Source organism: Betta splendens, chromosome 9 (genome assembly GCF_900634795.4).
Source record: "Betta splendens chromosome 9, fBetSpl5.4, whole genome shotgun sequence".
Lineage (NCBI taxonomy): Eukaryota > Metazoa > Chordata > Actinopteri > Anabantiformes > Osphronemidae > Betta > Betta splendens.
The window spans coordinates 13,918,082-13,939,139 of record NC_040889.2 but is presented as its reverse complement, the minus strand read 5'-3'; the positions used below and the strand labels follow the sequence as shown (position 1 = coordinate 13,939,139).

General features: G+C 42.7%; 1 protein-coding gene across 7 annotated transcripts; it reads left to right on the top strand.

Annotated features, from left to right (window-relative positions):
* The first annotated feature begins 267 nt into the window (after positions 1-267).
* Positions 268-21,050, top strand: mtmr3 (myotubularin related protein 3). 7 transcript variants are annotated; one of them, XM_055511744.1, is made up of 22 exons: positions 268-471; positions 2,180-2,258; positions 2,885-2,941; positions 4,397-4,483; positions 4,918-5,034; positions 6,411-6,431; positions 7,309-7,391; positions 7,936-8,102; positions 8,193-8,289; positions 8,593-8,706; positions 9,233-9,423; positions 10,368-10,499; positions 10,631-10,742; positions 11,484-11,679; positions 12,109-12,294; positions 12,492-12,662; positions 13,536-13,681; positions 13,915-15,415; positions 15,527-15,637; positions 15,746-15,870; positions 16,325-16,351; positions 17,456-21,050. In XM_055511744.1, the coding sequence occupies exons 3-22, from the start codon at positions 2,939-2,941 to the stop codon at positions 17,625-17,627; spliced, it is 3,759 nt and encodes a 1,252-aa protein (XP_055367719.1). In that variant the 5' UTR covers positions 268-471; positions 2,180-2,258; positions 2,885-2,938; the 3' UTR covers positions 17,628-21,050. The 7 variants fall into 7 exon arrangements, with proteins under 7 accessions (XP_055367719.1, XP_029017673.1, XP_029017674.1 ...); XM_029161840.3 differs by having other exon boundaries at positions 269-471; positions 15,782-15,870; XM_029161841.3 differs by lacking the exon at positions 6,411-6,431 and having other exon boundaries at positions 269-471; positions 15,782-15,870.
* The last annotated feature ends 8 nt before the right edge of the window (positions 21,051-21,058 follow it).

Genomic DNA, 21,058 nt, shown 5'->3' with positions numbered 1-21,058 from the left:
TGTTGTTATTTTATATGATGAAGAATGACTCACTATAGGTTTTCCCAGATACTAATACACCCAAATACAAACAAAATAATAAACCTAATATGTACTTGACGAATCTGAACCAATGTGTTTTAGTCATAAATATTCGAAGCATTAAAGGCTTTTAGATCATTCGTGTCTATTATAGTCTGGACTAATAAGCCATTAGCCATGATCTCTCAATGTTTACATGATAGTACCGCGTGGTGTTTCTGAACCCCTCCCCTCTTCTTCTCTGACGCGATGACGTCACAACGTAGCTTGTTGGGCTGGCGAATTTGCGGCGATGGCGACGACGACTCTTTGCTGGAAAGGGACGCAGTAAAGCTGGCCTCGGTTCGGATATGAGTAATGCCTATTTGATCGAGATTTGTTTGCATGTTTCCAATTGCGCGTGCTTCGGGTGAATCTTTGCTTCCTGAGTTCTCGTCGCTCACTCCATCGGTAAGTCAGCCGGTTGTAGTCGTTCCTCGGTGTGTTTTGACAAGAGGCCTCCTTTTTGGGGTCCGCCCTCCATCTCATAACAACAAAAACAGTTGCAGAGAGCCGCGCTAGCGGCGCCAGCTAGCGCTAACGGCTAGTCCGCATATTGGCTGGTTTATAACAGCATCCTGCTCACTGGCAACGTTAATGTGTTCATTCCCGTTAGCTGCATTGTGAAAACAATCATAATGTTGTAGTTTTAACGCAAAGTTGAATTGCTAGCAATACTTAGTGGACTATTCTCGATGAAGTACTCTCGTCGATGCTAGTTGGCTGGACAAAACCTAGCTTAACGGGTAACGGAGCAAAGGAAGAGTAGCTGTAACGTCGGTGTTAGCGGCTTTGTTTATTTACCTGGGTAGTTTTTTCAGTCCAACCTGGTAACTACGTAACGGTAGTAGTTTATCGGTTCTTCCTGAGCTCATTTTCACGTTGGCGCTGAATAGATTGCATTTCACTTGTTAGCAGTATGAAGTGTGTATGTAGCATAAGTAACTCCACTGCCTCTCAGGCTGTTCAGTTATTTCATTGTTTACGTTTACTTAAACGTACGCTTCCTTGTCATACCGCTACAACAACATTCCGCTAGCTGTCGCAATTTGTTGGCTTTCGTTGCAAAGTTTAAGCCTAATATCACAATATATTTAAGCTAGTCACAGGATTTTAAACTAAATAGTTCATAGCTCCATGCGTCCCCCTCTTCTGTGTTGCCGCCTGACTGTGGATGTAGTTAAGCGGAGACCTGCAATTCAGGACTCAGCCGGTCCTTCTTTTCCAAGGCGCTAATATAAATGTGGAGATTGCGACTGTTTATTCGATCATACTGCAGCCTGTGATGCACGGTGGCCTGTCACGGGATAGGAGGAACGTTAAAGCTCTAAGGGGCTTAGCCCTCCCTGTGTGACTCTCCACTCAGAGCCAGACTGAGCCGTAGCCATGGGTCATGAGCCCTGTACGATCAACAGAGACGTGTGTGTGTGTGTGTGTGTGTGTGTGTGTGTGTGTGTGTGTGGCAGATATACTTTATCAGGTAGCACCGGCCCTAAAACCCGGACTTCTCTGTGTAGTAATGACTAGACGCTACCGGGTCTGAGCTGCTGTCGGTGCAATTAACCATTTTCTTTGCCTTCAGGTATCTTAAATATTTCTGAGTGTGTGTGTGCTGACCTTCTCAGATTAGATTTCAGTTTTTGCAAAGTAGCTGACCTTTAACTGTTTGTGTGGCTGTATACTTAAGTAGCTTTGGAAAGTTGTGCGTTTGGAAAAGAGATGGTAAATGAAATGCCTTCAAGGTTCATCAACTTAAATATAATTTATCATTATGTGATGCATATAGTATAAGGTATACATCACAAGTCACCAATCATCCTTAGGTTCTTTTATGTGTGTTCAATGAGACACTTTCCATTTAGTGTGTAACCATAAAAATCTGTTGCAATTAGTTGAAATTTAAGGAGTGTGTTATTTATGATTAAAATTAGATGCTTACTTCATGTGACTATATTTGTTTGTAGGATAGTTCAATGCATCAAAAGTCTCTCTTAGCTCACATACATGCCACTTTGAGCAACAGTACGACCAGTAATTCAAATATCTTAAGCGGCCATACTGTCACAGCAGGTGAAACGCATTTGATCATTCAGTTTTATTTTTTCATTTATTTCCACAGATTTCCATGTGTTATTTGTGAGAATTTCTAAACAGGAACACTAGGACTTCACTTTGTCCATCACTGATTGCGATCTGTGGTAAGTGTAAATATATATATCACGTTAATTACCACTTTTTGAGTCATCTTTTTGTCCAGCGGTGTTTAATAGTACCAACTCTGTAGACGTTTTACTCTTGCTGTTGCTGAGCGGACCTTGTTTTGTTTGGTCATTTCATGTTGGATTGACTTGCTACTGTATTCACACCCAACCTAGATCCCATAGTCTTTCATGCTACAAATGGTTTATCACTCTTTACCCATGCATTGGTTAAAATATTTACTCATATACAACAGCACAGGTTTCCATATGCAATCTGAATTCATTCATCAAAAGCACTGTAAATGATGAAAGAAAAGAGTTTGCGCTTTTGGTGGCAACAGAAAGATGTTTGTCAATGTCGTCAAGAGTCCTAAATTAATGCTATCAAATAGGCCAGTGGTGTAATGTTTGTACTGTTGCAATAATGGTGCTATTGGTATTGGCTCACCTTTAGATGGAGGAGAAATTAGATACCAATTTAAAATGTGTGATAACTTTGAAATGGAATGAGACTTAGTATTATAATATGATCATATGTTTTAAATATAATGCCTAAAATATGCCATTTCTGATTTACATGCTTTCTATCGCTATTATTGACCATTGTTGTTGTTCTTTTACAGACCTATCCAGGCCAGAGTTACTTGTTGGGTGAACCACACTCCTTCACAGGGGACATGGTAAAATTTCTTTTGTACATTCATGCAATAGACAGTATCTGTTGTATATTCTGTGGCCTGGTGCACTCTGCAGAATCGGAAACACTAGATTGATTTTTCACTCCATCGACCCTGTTTATCCGGAGTCAGACGGTTGCATCAGGTCATTGAGGGCTTCTGCCAAAGCAGGCCATCTTTCTGGTTTGAAGAATGTTGTGTTGTATCATTGCAACATGACATTATCACTTGATCAAACGATTTCCTGTTCAACTGTGTGAGCATGTGTAGCATGTTTTTTAAGGCATGCTACTGTGTAGAAACTGCGCCATGACCGGCCTCATCACACAGTATGTGTATGAGCTTGGTTCCTGCTGAGCCAGCACCCTGCCGGATCCCACTGTCTGTTATCGGCCATCTCTGTCGAACACCTTAATCTTTATTTTCACAATGATCAGACTAAGCTGCTCTTGACCAAACACAGACCACAGATTCCTGTCGATCTCTGTCAGTACAAGGCCAGACATTTTTTATCCACCAGTTTGCCCTCAAGGAAAATCCCTGAGTCTGCTTATGTATCCATGCCTTGCATTCCTCGCTAATAGAGAACCTTTCAGAAATATGTTCATTTTCCCCAAGACCGGTGTGACCTCAAACATTTAGCCTTCATGAAAACCCACAGGCCGCAGCAGAAAAATGCCTTTAAATTAAGAAAATTTTAGTGGTATAGTGGTTAGAACTGCCCCTTCACATGAAGGACATAAGTTTAAATCCCGGGTTTGGCCATGTGCCTTGTTGTATGAAGTTAGTACGTTCTTTTAGAGTCTGCTTAGGTTCTCTGCAGGCATTCTGGGTTCTTACCACCAGCCAAAGACATACAGTCTGGCTGACTGGTCACGCCTAAGTGGTTGTGAGTGTAAATGGTGTGTAGAAGCTGCTCCATTGCCGGCCTCGTCCCATATTGATCACTCTACATTGGCTGTAGGTGTGAGTGTGAATGGTTCTGTATCTCTGGGTGGCTCTGCAATGGACTGGTGACCCGTTAATTAACAGGGCCAGTTTGGTTTTGAATTAGATTTGTGTCACAGCAAAAATTGTGAGGCATTTCCAAATATTCTAAACTCTAGCGATGGGGTGTTGTAGCAGGTTAAATAAGCAACAACCTATAAAACAAGAATTTAGTATTCAAAATGATAAATGTCCACATCATTGACTGTGTTGACACACACTTAAGTAACCAGATTATCCAGAGAAGCCTGGGTTTTCCTTGGGAACAGTGGAATCCTCACTGAACCAATGTGTCTCTTTCACTGTCATAATGTAATTATACAATGCAATTGGTATTGAAATAATGAAGAAATGCTCAAAATCCGACTTTCCTGGACACATATTTTAACAGCCATAGTATCGTAACTGTATAAAAATATATGACTTATATTAATACTGGATCAATCAAGAAGTTTTTTTGTTTCTGTGCAGGAGGAGGTGCAACAGAGCCTGGAGTGTATCCAGGCCAATCAGATCTTTCCCAAGAAGTCCCCTGTTCTGGAGGAGGAAAACATGCAGGTGACGAGGACTATACCCATGGCCCTTATCTTGTGCTGTAAAAACACAGTTAATAAGACAGATAAGTGTAAATATGCAATTCCCTTCTCTGTTTTCAGTTACATAATGACCATGGCACATGACCTCAGGGTACTTTCAGTTTTACCAATCTTAGAAGCAGAAGTAATAAAGGTCAAGTGATATATTTGAATCCGGTTCTTGCTAGTGGCCATTTGGTCATTCCACACTTTTCTGTTTTCCTGTTTATCTTCCCTGCTAATTACCTCCAGACTGTTTTTAGTGAATTGGTTACTTGTGTTGAGCATTATTGTTGATATTTTGTTTTAGCAGTATACAGATTTTCAAAATGTTCACTATACATACTGTAAATGTCTTATTGTGTATGATCGCCGGTTATCCATTTGTTTAAATGTTTTATCACCTGCTGTTGCTAGGTGCCATTTCCTGAGCTGCACGGGGAGTTCACAGAGTATGTGGGGAGAGCAGAGGATGCCATCATCGCATTGTCCAGCTACCGCCTACACATCAAGTTCAAAGAATCTTTTGTCAACGTAAGTATTATGGAAAAAGTCACTTAAGGTGCTTCACAGTCACATACAGATTAGAGAGCATCTTTGACACAGCTTAGAATAACTGAAAACTTGGCTGTGTTGTGTTAAGTGTGTGAAGGTATTAATGTTTTTTCAATGGACAAAGCCTGGGCCATTGTGCCAGGACTGTAGTGACCAGGCTATTCAGAGCTGATCTGCACTGGCAGCAGTGCCACGTGACTCTTCATCACCTCTGTACTGCGCACTCCGCTTTCTTTCTGCACTTGCCGTTGCCATGGTTGCAGAGTTTCGGGGGTGGGGGTAACAGCATAACAGTTTTGCCCTCTCCTTTTTTCATCATGTTGAGAGACCCTAGCACTATGATCAAGTGTGGTTAAAGTATAAAACCACGTCACATCACACATACTGTAAAACTACGCTCTATATAAATTTGGATCATGTTCTCTCTTATGTGCAAGGATTGTAAATAAAAGATAAAGATAAACTGAAAAAAAAGATAAAAAAAAGATGTTGTATTTTCAGACATTTGACTATGTTGCAGTGCTTTAAATACAGATATCAGATATACAATATCCCTTATGAAGTAGTTTTCTGTTTAAACTCACACATTATGCTTTTTCTTGATGCGTTGATGGACTATTAAAAATATCTCATGGAAATAAAATGCTGTGCTCAGATTAGCAAGCAGCTTTGTTGCTAACAATTGAGAGCAAACTGTTAATTCAAATTCTATTTTAAAGATTTTCATCAACCATAAATGTACACATAACACTGTAATATTGTTAATATCGCCATTTTGAATGACTTCTCAAAATCACAGGAAGACTTGTAAATTTCCAATAATATCACTCAGCGCATCAAATGTTTATATACTATTATGTTTAAAAGCTAGTGCAATCCATCACATAGACACACTGTGCGCTGTGTTTCTCTCCGACCATATCTCTTAAGAAAGAAAATTTGTTGTTTGAAGTCGCTTTCCATATAATAACATAGCTACTGCCTTTCTGTCCTTTGTGGCTGTACCTAGGAGGAGCTCAATGAGCCCTCTATTTCTTAGACAAGAAAAACAACCACTCTTCTCACATGTGTGTTACTTCCACCTGTATTTTCATGCAAATGTTCGATGGGTTCATGAGTCATTTGCATCACATGACGTGACTGTCAGAGGTGGGAGGTGATGGAATTGAGTGACAAGCAGTTAACAAGCAGCCTCGGCTTTTTGATGGTGGTCAGATTGGTGATGTTGATTAGAGGGCTGAAGCGTACACAAACATCTGGAATATGCTGCAAAGGCAGGTTAACCGAAATAGAAAATAGTTACAAATTGACATGCATGACTTTTATCATTGTTCTCTCTGTTTTGTTTTGGATAGAATTGTTGTTGTGAGGTCTCAGTAAGTACACAACAAATTTGCACGTTGTGAAATGAGTAATTACGGCTATATGTGTCTGTGCCTGTCCACCAGCTGGTGCTTAGAGGAGTAGAGTCCTGCTTTTTCATTCTTTTTTCACCCGATGAAAGTTGTGACAAGTGTGTCAGTGTGTGCGTGCGTGTGTATGTGATTGAAAATATGTGACAAATCAACGCAATGGATTCAAAGAACCAGCATTAATACACAGGTGTGATGGGAACTTGAGCTTCTGATGACTGGCTGTTGATCATGCATGGCTCTGGATTGTGTGTGAACAGCAGCTTGAGCCACACCTTTTGTTTAAGCCTACTTCACTGATGAATAGTGCTCTTACTGTACAGTAGCTACTGTACAGTAATTAACAGAAGTCAAAAGCAGCATAGGTTAATGTTTTTTTCTGCAGTATTCAAAATTCCTTTTAGCTGTAAGCACATGACAGTTCTGTACTTTGGATGCTATTTGCCTATAAAGATAAGAGCATAGTGCTAAGTCAAAGGGGAAATTAAGATAGAAGCTCTTCAGGATCTTGCATTGAACGTTTTTGTGCTTTGATATTTAAAATTAAGATTAAGATTCTTATTTTTATTAAAGGTGCTATTAAAGGGAGATATGATTTGGAAACTTAATTAATTAATTAAAGTGAGAAAGTATAAATGTAGTAGTGTAGACAGTATGTATCTCTGATATTTGGCATGAAGGTGTTAATCACTACTAATCATTTGCAGTCTACCACACTAACTGTAATGACTGCATGTTGGTTGGTACATTTTCCATGTACCTTTTATTGGCAACCTCTTGTAAATGTGTTATCTTTCCGTGCTTATGCAAATGAGTTTGATGTTTTCTCCCCTTTCTGCAGGTTCCACTTCAGCTTATAGAGAGCGTAGAATGTCGGGACATGTTCCAGCTCCATGTCACCTGTAAGGACTGCAAAGTTGTCAGGTATGACGTCAAAGTCCCACTGCACACGCGACAATAAGTCAACGTTGCTCTAAACCAGACCCTTCTGATTTTAGGTCTGCTAAGACCTGACCCATTGACGTTTATTAACGTTAAAAGCCTATTGTATCACTTATCATCTCAATAATAGAATATCTTTGAGAAGTTTGGCCTTGCTTTCTTCACATATGCTGTGTACGGTTTTACAGCCCAATACAAGCTCTTTATTTGGTTTTATTTTAACGATGAAGACAAGCAGCCTTAAGACTGTTACAGGTGTCGGTCTTTGTGTTAAAAATCTTTTACAGTCATTGGGTACACACTGGAGCTGTTGATAGTATTAATATTAGTTATATTCATTAACTTATTCAATAATAAACGTACTTATAAGAATAGGTTCCTACTCTTTTTTTTTTCTCCAGCAATTACTGGTAGGAGAAACATGGACAGCTTTGGTTAACTGCATTTTTTGATATGATTGGTTTTGTCTTGACCACTTTTAAACCTGCTGAAAGACTAACGTTGTTTTTTTTTGGTTCATTTTCAGGTGTCAGTTCTCCACCTTTGAGCAGTGCCAGGAATGGCTGAAGCGCTTGAACATGGTAGTGCGCCCTCCCTCTCGCCTAGAGGATCTGTTCTCCTTTGCCTTCCACGCCTGGTGCATGGACATGTATGCTGGAGAGAAGGAGCAGCATGGCGAACTGTGCAGGCCAGGTGGTCTGCTGCTTCTTACACTTCCTCATATAAATCTTCTCCACTCCACTTTGCTCTGGTCTTATCAGGCATCTTTCTTTCTTCCTGTAGGTGAACATGTGACCTCCTGGTTCAAGAATGAGGTGGAGAGGATGGGCTTTGACACTCAAAATGCCTGGAGGATATCTGACATCAACAGCAAGTTCAGGTAATACAGTAGTAGCTTTTATTCAGGATGCATAACCTGCTCCTGTGTTGATTTCCATCAATTGCTCCTCGAGGATAGATTCGTTCTTCGCTGTCTTTGACTTTCAGCAAGTCAGTGTATGTGTGTAACAGAGACAGTGTGTGGCTCTGTTATTTTGCTCCACTTGTGCTGCACCCTAGGCAGATAAGAGCCCAGCCCTAGATTAGGTGTCTGCACTTTTGTTGGGGCATAATGGCCCTTTGGTGCCCCCCTTCACTCTGCCTTTGTGTTTAGCTGTTGATCTCTGTCTTTCTGCCTTACCAGGCTTTGCCCGAGCTATCCTCAGCAGCTCTTGGTGCCAGCCTGGATCACTGACAAGGAGCTGGAAAATGTTGCAGCCTTCCGCTCCTGGAAGAGGTTTCCCGCTGTGGTTTATAGGTTGGTGTGTTTGTCTCATTATTATGCACTAATTATTCTGCCTCTTTGTTTTTTTAGATAATATACTGTAGTTCTATATTTGTGGCACCGTGGACAGAGGGTACTTAAGCTTGGAAAAAAAGACTACACAGCTAATTAGCAATACTGAAATCACTCTGGACTTTATTTGGCTATATTTCCTTTTTGTTCTTAAACCTTGACAAATGACTTTACACTGACATACACTGTATTGTGGCATCAGTGATGTTTCTTTGATCTTGGATGTTTGTGAATCAGAGGTTGTACACATTTCTGTGCATCAGTGCACAATTAATTAGACACGATATAACTTTGACAGCTATAAATCTTATGTCTGCTTCACACTAATCAGAGGTCATAGTCAAATAATCACGTTTTATTTTTAGACCATAGAGATTATTTATGTTGAACATGTTAATGGCTTACCTGCTATTATATTCTTCCTGTAAAGAACATCAGCCCAGATGAAATGAATGACTGTTTCTGTCTTTTTGTCAACCCCTCTCAGGCACCAGAGCACTGGAGCTGTAATCGCACGTTGTGGCCAACCAGAGGTCAGTTGGTGGGGCTGGAGGAATGCTGATGATGAGCACCTGGTCCAGTCCATCGCCAAGGCCTGTGCTGTGGACAGCAGCTCCCGCAAACACCTTACCAACGGCAACTACACCAATGGCTCAGACCTACCTGACTCTGACTTTGGTATTGACTTTTGCAGTCACTGACATACTGTATCCGCCCACACAAAACCTTCAGCTGAACACACACACACACACACACACACACACACACACACACACACACACACACACACACACACACACACACACACACACACACACACACACACACACACACACACACACAGACTGTGTTGTGTAATGTGATCTGTCAGGGCTTGTCTGACACACCATATTTACAGTATCTTCTAATGCAGGGGTTTCCAAACTATGGCCCTGGGGGCCAACTGTAGCCCGTGATCACTTTTTAATTGACTCACAGAAAATAAAAAAATTATACCAGAATATGGCCCACATGTGAAACCTGGCAGCATTGCATTTTTGGTTTGAACACTAGGTGGAGCTACTGAGTTGATCAAGGCACTTCCTCTACTAAAGGAAATTAAAGAAAGAAAATTTTTGACTCAGTGCATTGAAAATGACACCAAACAAACACAAGAGAGACAATTTGAAGCTGATCTTACTGAACACTGCACTCAACCAAAACCTACAAAGCAAAGACCAACTCTAACCACAGCTTTACGCACACATGAGAGTGTGAAGCTCCAACTGTTTGAGCCACAGTTGCGCACCTTCAATGTCCACATTTCCAGACACTTTATTTTCTGTCCCCACCCCTCTAAGTGTGTCAAGAAGAGGCAGCTGTTTTGAGAATGAACTGCCATTTTTTTGTCCAAAAATTTACCTAAAAAAACATGAGGCATTACATACTTCACCTGGAGTGAGTGGCCCGGCTGGTTGTGTATTTTACCGCATAAAAATGTTTGGACACCTCTGTTCTAATGCTGAAGTCAAAATCATTGTGATACAACATGATAATGTCTACTTCTTTATTGTGTGACCACCACAATGCTCTCATACAACCTGCATTTCTCTGAGCTGTAACTTTTCTGTGCTCTGTGCCAGAATCCTCCATGACCAACAGCTCAGAGGTGGAGACGCTCGCCATTCAACCCCACAAGTTACTGATTCTGGACGCCAGATCTTATGCTGCTGCTGTGGCTAACAGGGCCAAGGGTGGTGGTTGCGAATGCCCAGGTAGGTCTTCTCAGCTCTATTCTTTGCTAGGTCAGTCTGTGCTTTGGAGTTACCAGCTCAGTTAGCCCCAAATGTGATTGTTCTCTGTGCTAAAATGAAAAGCTTTTGTAACCATTGTCCTCCTCTTGCAGAGTACTATCCCAATTGTGAGGTGGTGTTTATGGGTATGGCTAACATCCACTCTATCCGCAAGAGTTTCCAGTCGCTGCGTTTCCTCTGCACGCAGATGCCTGATCCAGCCAAGTGAGTATTTTTGCCTTCAGCAGCACCTTCAGCTTCTCCTAGTGAAATGCAGTGCATCTGCAGGCAAACTATTAAACCCTAAGACTTTCGAGCTGTGTTAACAGAGGTTAACTAGTAATCACAGCTTTTTTAGTCTTAACTATTCACCTTTGCCAGATGACGAAATGCCAAGGGTTTTTAATGGAGTCACATACGATGGTTGTACTTCACAAATAACAGAGCTTTTGTTCATACAGAGAGAATGATAACTTTCAAATTACATTACATACCTCTACATATTTAGGGTGTAGATTTGGGGATAAAAATAGAATCAAAGAAAATATGTCATAAGTATGTCAATCTTGGAACCTGCTTATAATAATCACAACAACAACAACAACAACAACAACAACAACAACAACAACAACAACAACAACAACAACAACAACAACAACAACAACAACAACAACAACAACAACAACAACAACAACAACAACAACAACAACAACAAGAATAATAAGAATAATAATAATAATAATAATAATTTAACTTTATTGATCCCACATTGGAGAAATTGAAAGGAGTGCTTTGATGGGCTTTGAACTCTTCCACTCCCCAAGCCAACACTCTACCAACTGAGCCACCAAACCATACAACACAACATGTTATCACAACACTGCAGTCACCTCAGCTATGTACTGTATATGTCACCAGTTATTGGTAAATTCTTTTTTATTAATCTGCTTAATTATTATTTTGCAGTTGGCTTTCTGCACTGGAAAGCACTAAGTGGCTGCAGCACCTGTCCCTGTTGTTGAAGGCTGCGTTGCTTGTGGTGAATGCCGTGGACCGAGACCACAGGCCCGTCCTGGTGCATTGCTCTGATGGCTGGGACCGCACACCTCAGATTGTTGCTTTGTCCAAGCTGCTCCTGGACCCCTATTATCGCACAATTGAGGTACGAATGCAGACTGTTAATAACTAATAATTGTTAATTAACTTTCTGACCCTTTTATAATGATAATAATATAATAAATAAAATTGAAACTTTATTAAGCCCACATCAGGGAAATTTATTTCTGTATTTGACCCATCCCCTGGGGGGAGCAGTGGGCAACCGCAGTCCGGCGCCCGCGGAGCTAGCAAAAAGTGTGTTGCTCAGTGACAGAGGTGGGGGATCGAACTACTGACCTTCTGCTTCCCAAACCAATCCACCTAATTCCCATTTCCTTTGAAAAGCCAAGACACTGACATCATGTCTTAATTGCTGATGCTAGAATAATCAAAACTTGTATTTGTCCAAGAAGAAACTTGAATTTGTTGACCTTTCTTGACCTAAAAAATTATTGAATTTTGTTACTAAAAACCTTGTTATGTCTTTTTGCAGGGCTTTCAGGTTTTAGCAGAGACAGAGTGGCTGGACTTTGGTCATAAGTTTGCTGATCGATGTGGCCATGGAGAAAATTCTGAGGACCTAAACGAGCGCTGCCCTGTCTTTCTGCAATGGCTGGACTGTGTTCACCAGCTGCAGAGGCAGTTCCCATGCTCCTTTGAGTTTAATGAGGCCTTCCTGGTGCGTACCGGGGTTTGAAACAAAACATTACTACGACACCACTACTACTACTGTTTACACATCAGAACGCTCTCAATACAGATGTTAAGTGTCACATGGAATATGTTCATGAGTTGTAAAAGAAGACTCCTGCCTGTTGTCATACCTGAAACGCGCCTCTGCATCTCTGTTTCTGCCATGTGTGTGTGTGTATGCAGGTGAAACTGGTGCAGCACACCTACTCCTGTCTGTTTGGCACCTTCCTTTGTAACAGCGGGAAGGAGAGGGAGGATCGCCATGTTCAGGAGAGGACCTGCTCAGTTTGGTCACTACTGCGACCAGCGAACCGCAGCCTGAGGAACATGCTGTACTCCTCACACTCTGAGACTGTACGTCCTCCGTGTTAAGACCTTTAGCAAAGGGAGTGCCATTATATCTGTGATATAAGTTCAACAAAGGATACACACTAGTAAAGTTATAATAGAATACTGTATATCATTGAAATTCATTTTAAAATGGCCGTGGGTTTTTGTATCCTGTGGGTCCAGACAACCAGTTCCTCAGATGAGTCCCCCAGGACTATGTATTTCATAATGTCTTTGTAGCTCTAACATCTTTAATGACTTTTAGTTAATTGTTTCCATCTTGATTTAAGAATGTTTTGCAACCCTCCTGAGAATTACATGCCTGTGGTTACTATTGTTATTACTTTTTTGTGTGTGGGTGTCATAGCCATAAATATTCTCCAGTTAGTGTGTAATCATATTTTGAGTAACATCCAGATGTTCTCTTTAAATCTTACTTCGATCGAGAGAGAATGTGATGAAGGTGATTAAGTTTTTGATCCATAGCAATGCAACCTACTCTTTGCTAGTATGACTGTACTCTGTGTTATATTCATATTTGCTTTTAGTCCAGAAACAAGAGAATTTACAATAAGCAGGCAGTGGAGGTGGTGCTTTGGGGTTTGTAATCTATACATATGGATTTATGCTACTTGAAATGAATAGTTTGTCTACATATTATTGATTTCAATAGGAATTAACTTTATCTGTCAGTTTCAGCTTTTTTCGCCTTTTAAATTTCTTATTTCTATAGTTGAACAATTTGAACAAAACAGTAACGATCACTTAAAGTACGCTGGTAGGATTTGATCTGCCTTAACTGTGCCTGCTTATGTAAACAGCGCACAAACCCCCACATTTAAATTTTTTTGGTTAAATAAATGTCCTCCCCAGTTAAGTTTGTAGCTGTTGTTGCAGGTTCTCCACCCAGTGTGTCATGTGCGCAATCTGATGCTGTGGACAGCAGTCTACCTGCCCAGTTCTTCACCCACAACTCCATCTGATGACTCCTGTGCCCCTTATCCTGTGCCCAGTGCCAACCCAGAGGATGCGCCCCTGGGCAGGTGAGCCTGGCGCGCTGGCACCCCGACCCCCCCTTCCTTCCTCATGTAAGATAAACACGTGTCAAGGACCCAGCCGCAGCGCCTGACATTCAGCTTAGATGCTTTACTCTCCTCTGGGCCTCTGATTCATTTACTATACTCTTTGCAAAGATTATGTGTGCATCATGATATAGAGCAATATGGAGTCACACACTGAGCTGTTGAAAGTAATTCACGCTTTCTGTCCTGTTTAGGCGAACAAAGACTCGCTCCTTCGATAACTTGCCCAGCGCATGTGAGCTGGGAAGCTCGCTGGCCCCTAACCGCCGCTCAAGTGACCCAAGCCTCAATGAAAAGTGGCAAGACCACCGGCGCTCTTTGGAGCTTAACATGGCAGTGGGACCTGAGGAGGGTGGTGACCAGGATCAAGTGGTGCAGACTAATGGAACAGGGCCTTACCCAGACAGAGGGGATTCTGAGCTGGATAAAAAGCCACAGCCCCAGGGCTCAGATGCTGAGCTGAAACAGGGAGTTGCTGTGACTCTGTCAGCAACAGGAGGGGAAGCAGAGGAGGCAGAGCTCTCTGTGGCGGTGGGCGTGGCTGAGGGCCAAATGGAGAACATTCTTCAGGAAGCCACAAAGGAAGAGGCAGGAGCAGATCAGAAAGAGGGAAGTGCTGCTGTCATGACTCAGGGCTTGAAAGCTGTTGACATAGAGGTTGTGAAAGAAGCAAACAGTGAGGAGCAGGAGCAGTGTGAAAATGTCAATGGGTCTGAGATGTACAGTCAAGCATTTGCTAATGCTAACCATCCAGGAAATGGTGTAATAGAGCCTGAAGAGGATGGTGACTCTCCCCCTCTGCCCTCACAGAAGACAAATGAGCTTAATCAACATTCAGCAGAGCTAATTCAGACACAAGAGGTTCTGGTGGAGCAGGAGGCGCTTGCACATGGGCCCAGTGAGTCAAACTCAGATGAGCCAGATCAGTCTGCAGCTCATAGGACTATAAGTAATGGCTTTTTAGACAGGTCACCTAAAGAGACGCAGGTGGATGAAGACTCACATCCTGATTTCGAATCAGACCGTGGTGTTTCTAAGCCCATGGAGCAAGTGGATAAGAAGGGTTCTCTAATGGAAAGCTCCACAGAAACTTTAACAGAAGAGGTCTGCAGCAGGTTTGAGCCTCAACCACAACTGCCCAGTTGTCTGAGCCATCAACCGTGCAGTGATGGCAGGAGCCAGCCTCCCTGTTTCAGAAAAGAAAAGGGGCAAGGTGAGCACGTCTTTATCAGAACTTTAAATGGGGGCGGTAAGAGACCCTCTGTCAGTGCCTTTCAGTCAGTGAGTGCTGACCTCGGCAGGGATGGATTTTCTAACAGCGACAGCTCCGATGGGGAGCCCTGTAGTCCTCACTGGACCAAAAGGAATGGAGAGCGGGCCCCTCTGAGTCGACAGGTGTCCCTAGCTAGCTGTAACTCGCTAATCCTCCACCCGAGATGCGGTTGCTCTCAGCACTGCCATGTGCTGCTCGGCCGGGCCACCAGCAGTCCAGAGCAGCCGTCTCGCAGCCACTTAGACGATGATGGGCTCACCTTGCACACTGACGCCATCCAGCAGAGGCTGAGGCAGATTGAGGTGGGACACCAGATGGAGGTGGAAACTTTGAAAAAGCAGGTGCAAGAGCTGCGGAGTCGTCTGGAGAATCAGCAGCACACTGGGTCCCACAGGATCAACGGCGATATGGGAGACGAAGTGGTAATATACTAATATGTTAATATGTTTTTTTTTAGTTGTAACTTTAGTCACGTGGATTCTCTAACATCTGCTGGTTAAAGTGAACTTTACGCTATCTCTCCTTTCATGCAGACCTCACTAACAGATTTGGAGTACAACCTGGGCCAACACTGTTTGTCACGCTGCAGCACGGAGCTCTTTTCTGAGACCAGCTGGGAGCAGGTGGACAAGCAGGATGCAGAGGTTAGCAGCTGCACTTCCCTACGAATGGCTGTTAGAGGGAAACAACTAAACCCTCAAAGCAGTAGCTTAGATCTCATTGACTTTGTATTTTTGGATGTCTGTGTTCAGGTGCAGCTCACTGATCTTGCGCTCTGCATGTTCCAGGTCACTCGCTGGTACCCCGACCATTTGGCATCGCAGTGTTACCGCTGTGAGAGAGAGTTCTGGCTCGCCACCAGGAGGCATCACTGCAGGTAAACACTGGGTGACGATCATAATGGAAACATGCAGCCCATGACACATCAAGGTTGTCTCAAAATAAGAGTGGCTTCCATCTTTTGGTTCCTACGTTACCCATAATGCATTTGCGAGTGCCTCTTTATTTTACACCTCATGTGGAAAACACTTACACACAGTCGCTTTTAATTCCTGCCTCAGTAGTGTCTTTATTAGTTCATTAGATTGTGTTGAGTTGGACACTTTGGTACTTTTGCCATTATTAGATGCCTTCCTTTTACTTCCTGATGATCACATTGACCCATTTTTACACCATTGCGCTGTCTCCCAAACTAGGCAGCGTCACATTGTCTGCCTTTAGTGTTCACTCTGCAGGTCACCTTCAACAGGAAGTGTGTTTTAGTGTGTGAGGATGTCGCCACTTGTTGAGGCAGGCTTTATCCATTGTTTGCCCCCTCTCCTCCTCTGCAGTGGCAGGGAACCTGTCCAGGAGGTCTGGTGAGATCTGCCCCCCCCCCCTCTGTTATCATTACTGCACCTCTCCCTCTCCACTCCTCCCTCACCTTTCTCACTGCATTTGGTTTTCCTCCATTCTCAGAACCTTTTATTTCTTAGACATATTGACTTTAGTGTGCTTCCCGCAGTGCCAATGTGTTTCCAGTTAATCGGTTTTAATTGGCTGTGACCCTGAGCACAGTGCTGTTAGTAGTCCAGCTGTGTTATGTCAAGGGCTAATTGTTACAGTACCCAAAAAGCCCAAACGTTGAACAGAGAAGCCTCCTCCTGTCATTTTACCACAACGGCACCTTCGACACGCACCTTGGCAGCATGCTGCCCCAAACCAGCCCTTTGCATCCCACCTCCTAGCAGCGCAGCATGGTACTGAAGGGCACTTACTCTTACTTACTCACCTGATCATGTAAAAGCCTGGACAATTACAGAGAATTAGGATTTTCTTTCTTTTGTTCAGGGAGAGTACAGCCAGGTAGAAGGGATCACTGTGTGTGTGAGCATGGCCTTGTATCTGAGTCTGAGCATGGGTTTTTTGAAGCTTTCTGTCCAGTGATAGTTGTGTGTTTTGGGCTGAGCAATCAAGTTAGCACTGCTAAATGTCATTAGCACCTCTGCCAACCCAGCATGTAGTAATTCTTTACAGTGTAGAAATATGAACACAAATCTGTGAAGTAGGGGTTTTCACGTGTTCTTTGATATTGGGCCCTTTCTAAAACAGACCTTAGTAAATTTCAAACCAAAAGTCTAAGATGGACACGTTAATTGATGGTGACCTGGATTCATTTGTGTATTGGACAGTCACACAGACTAAACCACTGTTGCAATAAGACACGTGATCTAGCAATCTGAGTAGAATTAAAACCTGGTCCCATCAGATCATAGCATCTTCACAGACCTGTGGAGAGCGTCATTGAAAACCAGTCCATAGAGTGGCTAACACACACACACACACACACACACACACACACACACACACACACACACACACACACACACACACACACACACACAGCACTGGATTAAACGCAGCACAAATCACTGTTATGTAAACACATTCAGACAGAGACACATGGTCTGTGCCCCCTGCAGGAACTGCGGCAATGTGTTCTGCGCCAACTGTTGTGACCAGAAGATCCCAGTGCCAAGCCAGCACCTGTTCCAGCCCAGCCGGGTGTGTAAGACCTGCTACAGTAACCTCCGGCTTAGCTCGACCCCCCTCGACCTGGAGCTGGAAAAGCCCATTGCAGCCAGCTCCAACTGAGCCTCAGAGGAGCAGGAGACGGGACGAGGGCGACTGGCTGAGGAGCTAAGCTCTGACAGAGACGCACTGCTGAAGAGCGCAGGGGTTACACAGAATGTCTCATGTACTGTGTGTGTATGTGTGTGTGTGCGTGCAGGTGCTGCACATGTGTATATATGTAAGACAATGTTGAGGAGGATGTGAATACATACTGGTGAGATGCTGTGCTCTAAACTGTGCGCACAAGGGTGTGTGTGAGTGAGGATACTGCACATTGGCCACACACGGGGGTGGAGCTGCATTCCGAGGCCAGAGGAGTGAGAATGGACATGCTGGCGACTTGGAGAAGGTCGTCCCACTGTGTTGTTAGTCTTGTGGAAAGCTTCTGTCCACTCAACCGTTGCCCCGCTACATTATCAACTATTTTCACTGCATCTCTAGGTTCTCTGGTGGTTGGAAACTTATGAGCGACTTGCAAAATGCAATGACAGTCATGAGTTCCTCAGCATTAGATGTGTGAATATTGATGTGCACAGATGTTAAGGGGTCAGTTCGCCTACATTACCAGTGTGTCAGTTTATACACATCTGTCAAAGTGATGCAACAAAGGCTTGTTTGTCTGGACTCCTAGATTGCTGGATTCTCTGAATGTATTTCTATTGTGTTGGGAACAGTTCTGCCATGTCCCATCTGTCAAATGCTGGCTTTTAGAAACATTTTGACCATCACCCCAGTCTATCAGGAATCCACAAACTGGTCTATTTGGTGAACGAACCCTTTAATACACTGGGGCTTTAATGTGAACTCCAAATATTTCTCATCTTTTGTTTTGGTGACCTTTAGCAGCTCTGTCATACAGAATTTCAGAGACCTGTGTCTCTGCAGTCTGTGGTGAGTTTCAGCCCACGAGTGAAATCTTTGAGAACCAAAACATGTATAAATGATCTCAAAGTACCACAGTTAGCCTCAAATAATTTACAGCTTTGTTGAGTTGGGTTAGAGGGCGGACACTGACTGACAGCATAATCTCTCCTCTGAGCCTCATCTTCATACCCTTCACTCAAAGAGCCCTGTTTTACTGTCCCTACCCAGCAGGCACTGGGGAGATGACGTCTCGTTTCATTTTTCAGTCATTCGATGGCAATCAGGAATGACAGCATGAACTTGATGCTACAAGCCTAAATTCCCTGGTTTTTATTCTAAAGACGTGACAATTATTTAATCACAGTTGCAGAGGTGGTGGCTGACTTTGGTCCCGCCTTTGATTCGAGCATTGATTGGCTGAAGAATGGAGGAGCGCAGCAGTGGCAGCAGAAAGGGCTCGGGGCGTTTTCCTAAAAACAGTCACTTTCACACTCTGTGTTCCACTCTGCATAACACCCATTCATTGACTTTGTTGTGAACACAGACTCACATATTTTGTAAAATAAAGGAATAAAATAATATATTCAGATACATATATATATATATATATATATATATATATATATATATAGCATTTAAGAAAACAAATGTATAGATTCCTTGAATAGTGGCTCACTTAATTAGTCACCAAAACGTTTTTAATTCTTTGTTTTCTTATGTTTATTGCTGAAATGTAACCAATTTTGGAACCTGTTGAAGTAACAGGTGTGTTTGTGTGTTTTTATTAGAGAAGCAGGGTTTCCTGTTCTGATGCTGCAGTGGTTTCTCCCTTTCAAATGCGATCGTTTATTTTATTTATTAAAGAATCGCTGTTTTTAAAAATCCAGACAATTCAGATTGCCACAGGATAATCAGTGTTTGCAACATGGGGAGTTAGAGATGAGCTGTAATCTGATGACGCCCCCTGTTCATCTCCCAGCCTGCGCTTCAGCAGTTCACCCACGAGGGGGGTTCAAATCAGCATCATGACCTAAAACTTAAAAACTGAGTGTCCATATAGCCAACAAGATGTCTATGCACTGAGAGACCCGTGGTCCAGAACAAGCAGCCTGAATCCAAAACAAACGCCCCCCTGACTCACGTATAGAAACATTTCTCCATTTAAACCCATCGAAACACTACCTCTACTTTGTATACACACGTGCACACACGAGACTCAGTTTGTAGTTGCTGAGTGACTTACAGTAGATTTAGATCACTGAGAAAGGCCTTTAGTTATTCCTCAACATGTTTTGAGTTGTTTGTTATCCTGCAGGAGCTTTAAAGGTACAGCACTCTCACCCCAATAATGGTGTTTCTTGTTGAGCGGCCTCATCATCCAGCTCGTGCTTCATTTAGACGTAGGCTAACAGTTGCTGTGGTTTAGCCATACTGGATGAAAAGGTTTGAAGTGGTAAACGTGTTTCATCTGACAGTTTGACCTTACAAATGATGTAGAAATTAGAAAAAACAGCCCCTCATATATAAAAACATTAAATAAAAAAAGTTACATTTTTAAAAAACGTAATACTTACAAAAACAAGCAATGTCTCAGCAACATAATGGAAGATTTAACTGTCCAAAAGAATTTCTTGTAATTGTATTTCAGATGGTACTAATGCATGGTTTGGGTTTGACCCTAATTAGCCTCTCTAATCCAACTCTGTGCTTTCTCTCCATGTGAAGAGACTTGATAAACTGGAACAGATTGAGTTTAGAATGCAGATTTACCACCTGCTCTGTAACCTGAGGTCAGCACTTATTTTGTAGATGATTTACTCCAGGTCTTCACACTCCTTACAGACACACTGATGGCTGGTAGCGTGCATTTTCTCTCTCCCTCTCTGCATCTTCACCTCCATCACAGACACCAACCAAATGCTGTTCTAATAATCCAGGAATGTGAAATGTCTAAAAAAAGTGTTTGCAAGTGATGTTAAGTTGACACTGCCAGAGTTCACTAAATAAGGGTGGAAGTGTGCTATGCTTCAGTATCGTACAGTAACGAGCGTGATGATTGGTTCCAGTTGGTGATGTGATAATGGAGGCACCAGAAACATACGTTGCCAGAACGATTCATTGCTGTGATTTCTCTTTTCCCCCGTTTCTCTCTTGGTCTGCGTTACGTTGTAGTCCTTTCTGCTCACGCCGACATGCTCCATCAGAGGCATCACTGCTAAGGCCCAGTAATCACTTGATGCGAGTGTGTATGCATGTGAATGCATCAGGCATCAGTGTGACTCTGTGTGTGTGTGTTCGTGTGTGCGTCTCTTTTGGTGGAGACTGGTGCCAAGCAGTTTTATTACGGGTCTCTCACAAAGGGATCGCTCTTGCTTTTGTTTGACTTTTCCTCCGTTCCCTTCTGTTTGATAAGCACTTTGAACCTTCTCATGTCTGTCAGAGGCGTGTGTAGCTGTACATAGCAATTTCCTGTAACAACAAGTGCTCCTTGTTCAGTCTGAATATTTTGTTTTGTTGGATTTACTTTCAAGAGCATTACATTGTTGTAGATTTAAAGAAGAAATAAACTAGTTAAACCGACTGTGTTG

Coding starts and splice junctions, on each gene's coding strand:
- mtmr3 (XM_055511744.1), top strand. Junction 5,035..6,410: donor TCAAAGAATCTTTTGTCAAC/GTAAGTATTATG, acceptor TGTTTTGGATAG/AATTGTTGTTGTGAGGTCTC. Junction 13,682..13,914: donor GAGGATGCGCCCCTGGGCAG/GTGAGCCTGGCG, acceptor TGTCCTGTTTAG/GCGAACAAAGACTCGCTCCT.